Raw genomic sequence first — 4,222 nt, forward strand, 5'->3', positions numbered from 1 at the left:
AAACTTCAGTTTTCTTTTTTAGAATAATACCTAAAATAATCTGTTTCCACCTTTATATTTTCTTCTTTTATTTCCCCTTCTCTTACTTCTTTCATTTATTTTCACATCTAAAACCTGAGCCCATGATTCCATCTACCATATAGCTTTAATTGGATCATTGTTTCCACAGAAGAACTCGCCGTAAACTTTTATCCTTTGTCATGGGGGGTAAAAAGCTGATAAAAGAAATTTGTGGGGGCAACCGGGAGAAAAAGTGCAATTACAACTCCAAAGATGTATGTCAGATTGTAATTAACAATAACAAGCCTCTTGGAATCATCTATGAATGTCCCTATTTACAACATCGTCATGAATTGGGGCCAAAATGGTAAACTAAGAAGACTTTGGTATTTATTTATCTGAGCGAATTGCACGAAATATCACTAAACTATTACAATGTGCCGCTTTTGTACTAAACTTTTTCATTAGCAAAAAATGTTATCGAACTAGTAAATATATATCGTTTAGACCACTCCGTGTACTTATGCCGTCATAAGAGATGAAAAGTTACATTTTCATGGACAATTTCGTCTGCTTGTTTGCAAATTCAATATATGCCAACTAAATCAAAATGCATGTTCAAGTTCCACACATTTGCCAATGAACCATCCACAAGAACACCACTGAATGGATGAATGATAAACATGCAAAAAAAAAAAAACATAAAGAAGGAATCACTTGCAGCTCAACATTAATGAACCAGGTATCTACTTGCTTTAATAGTTCTTCCTATACTTTCTTCTTTTTCAATGCTAGTAAGGCCCTATCCTTCTTCTTTTCGCAGAGCAAGCCCCTTGTAGCTTGCTTCTCAGCCTCAATCACATTCTTCGGCTGAAACACCAATGATGATGGAATATCACAAATTATTATGTGCATTTTCAATCACACACTAAATTTGCATTGTTTGATCCTAAAATAGTCAAGTTCTTTAACAAACCATCATCTGTATACTCTAAATAATAGAACATTCAAAAGCTTAAAAATATTGAATCTTTACAATACTAAAAGCAATCCCACAAGAAAAAGCAAGCTTTTAGGCCTTTGGGTCCTGAGGGAGAGGATTGTCTGATCCACCTCTATTATTTTTGGTTTCTTCACAAATACATATCCCATTATTCAATCCCCTCTATCGTAAGACCCCCCAAGAAAAAGAAAAAAAAATGATGATTGAAAAGCTATTATTTCAATCCAATGAACAGTTATACCAATTAAAAATTCCAAACTTTGTGCTTAATAGAAATTCTTGTACAACCAAACGGAATAGAAAATCTAATTATGATGAAAACCCAAAAAATTTCTCAAATTTTGGAAGACCTCAGGAGGAAAACAAAAGAAAGAAAGAGAGAAAGAAAAGGCAAAAGCCCAGATGCAGTTTAACAAAGGGGGTTAGATGCTGACTCCTGGGCTCTGGTGCTCAGCCTGGACATTTAAGGGATCAATGAGCTCATCCCTTTCCCTTTTCACCCACTTCGTTGCCATCGATCACTTGTGTTTTACTGCTAATTTTCATTTTCGGCCGATGCTTTGTTCTCCTCACTGATTACTTTGTTTTTGCTGGATTAATGCTGCAACTTTTCTCATCGGTTGTTTACTTTGTTAAAAATTTTGCCAACATTCTAAACCCAACTCACCCCACTCTTGTCCCTTCATTGCCACAAAAAGTTGTGCAAACGAAATTACCCCTCAAAAAGTTACTTTCCATCTCTTCTAATGATATAAAGAGACGGAGTGGCCTAAATGGTATAGATTTACTAATTCGGTGACATTTGTGACTAATAAAAAAAGTTTAGTAACCAAAAATGACACATTGCAATAGTTTAGTGATATTTCGTATAATTTACTCTATTTACGTCAAACCAAAGCTACACATCTATTTTATTACTTTCTTCCCTATCTTTTCCTAGAAGACTTGCTCCTTGTTCTGTCACACCGTAATCTTATTAGTTTTTTTTCTTACCCTCTCACCCCTCCCCAACGTCCCCTTTCACCTCCAACTGCTAGGTTCAAAATTTAAACTTTGAATGTACTAGCCTCTAAGAGTCATCACTTGATCATTGGGTTAACTCCTATGGTTCTACCATTCTCTTATTTAGTCAATTAACTAGTGCAAAAGAAACTTTTGATTGACAAAGAAATTCAACGATCTAGTTAGATTGATACTAATATTCGTGTCGAATATGTTATGCAAATAAAATTTGAGAAGTCTAAAACTAAATGACTAATTTTTTGTCGGTCATTAATTGTGTGTATGTTGTCACTTATGATCCATTAAATTTACTTTTTTTTTTCCTTGTGTAAGTATTGTTGCACAATAAAGCGTTCACATGATTCTTTGTTTGCAAATTTGCAAATCCTAATTACTACAAAACACCACATATACATAGTGCACATACAAATAATTTCATAATATATGGCTTTAATACTTAAATCTGAAATCCCGTACTTTTGGGGACGACTCTAGTACCACTAAGGCAAAGCTCATTAGGGCTCATTGCCCATACTAGCTACAACCACACTTCTTGTGCGAGACCAGTGTTTATGCCTCATTACTCACCATCTCATGAGATGTTGGTGCGTTTTGCATAAGTTAGAAACTATTCAACAAATAAATTATATTAATTCTCCACGAAAAATGAGTACAAGTTTAAAAACTGACAAAATATTTATTAGAAAAAATGAATGCCCTACAATATTTCGCCACAATTACTACACACAATATATATTTGTATGTATGTGTATATAAATATATATATGTATACGTAAGTATGTATATGTATATATGTATGGAATACAAAAATAAAAGAAACAAAGAAATAATTTAAAATAGCCCAGAATCAATAATGCATTACATAGACGTTATATTCAACAACAGCATCACCGGACTTGGGATCAAAGGTGTAAGTTGTTGCCAGAGCATAACCTCTAGCATATCGGAAAAGCCCACTTCCACCTATCACCGGCATCTCCCTGACCATGTTGGAAGCGGGATTCCTCCCTACCACGGTGATGGTGCTTCCATAATACTTACCCTGAATGAAAGCAAAGTTCATGGTCATCAACAGACCAATCTCTTCTTGTGAAGCTGACGCATAAAATCCCTGAGCTCTTCCGACCATCTTTGAGCTGAGTTCTGGGCCTAGAGTTAACGGATTATCGATCATATTCACCAGGCCAAAAGCAGTGAATGAATTGTTTTTGGGTGGCGGCACCACCGTGATTGAAGTAGGTGTTTTGCCACTGAGGATGTCGTGCCAGAAGAACCTGAAATGGCTTAGCTTTTCTTCCTTCATATTTATTGCTGTGGGATCAACTGCCTTGATGAACTCGTATTCTTCATCACCGTAAGTGACCTGAATGGTGATGATGGAAATGAAGATGAAGATGAAGATGGTGAGGACATGGAATGCTGAATTTGTAGCCATGGAATGGAAGGTCAATTTCTTCTTGGAAATGTGTCGACGGTGCATCACTATATATATATAGATTGTGAGGCAAATGATTTGCACAATGAACACATATTTGTAAGCTTGAAGAAGGGGTTTCACAAGTTGGTTCTGTCCTTTCAAACCAATTCGTGTAATTCTTATTATATTTAATATAAATTCGTACAATTTTAATATAATTGTCAATTTAGTTGTATTAGTTGACAAATTTAAATTTATACTTAAATTGTACGTGTTTATATTTAAGCTGTAAAAATTATATGAGCCTATTTGAATTGGATACAACTCATGAGGCCATCAAATGAAACAATTGAATAGGTGCGCACTGTTTTGGGAGCATTCGTTCCTACCTAAGCTGAGAAATCATATCATTTTCCCATTGACAAGGAGCCACATTTGTTGCTGAAGTTGAGGACTGATATTGCTTATCCCGTTGGGAATTGTTTGGAATTTTAGAATTACCTTAAACTTTATTTCACTAATCTCATTTTTCCCAGTTTTCATTAGAATATTAATTTGACTTAAAATCTTGAGAAATGATTGCATGTGATAAACAGAAACCAGAAAAAAAACACACACACACACACAAATTCGCATATTAAGTATGCTGATCGGGTTTTAGTTACTATTTGTCATTGAAATAATTTCTGTGAACATTGAAAAGATTGATTCCAAACCCCTGATCAAGTTTGACAAATTTACACTTCAAAACAAGAAAACTTTTCTTTATAAGCTCTTAT

The 4,222-nt window shown here is 34.7% G+C and overlaps 1 protein-coding gene across 1 annotated transcript; it reads right to left on the reverse strand.

The window, feature by feature from the left end:
* Positions 1-2,841: 2,841 nt before the first annotated feature.
* Positions 2,842-3,479, reverse strand: LOC113692702 (dirigent protein 22-like). Its single transcript, XM_027214364.2, has one exon. It carries the CDS (start codon positions 3,459-3,461, stop codon positions 2,874-2,876), a length of 588 nt encoding a protein of 195 aa, XP_027070165.2. The 5' UTR covers positions 3,462-3,479; the 3' UTR covers positions 2,842-2,873.
* Between the last annotated feature and the right edge of the window lie 743 nt (positions 3,480-4,222).

The sequence above is a fragment of the Coffea arabica genome, chromosome 1c, assembly GCF_036785885.1.
Source record: "Coffea arabica cultivar ET-39 chromosome 1c, Coffea Arabica ET-39 HiFi, whole genome shotgun sequence".
NCBI lineage: Eukaryota > Viridiplantae > Streptophyta > Magnoliopsida > Gentianales > Rubiaceae > Coffea > Coffea arabica.

Coding starts and splice junctions, on each gene's coding strand:
- LOC113692702 (XM_027214364.2), bottom strand. CDS start 3,461: ATGGCTACAAATTCAGCATTCCATGTCCTCACCATCTTCATCTTCATC.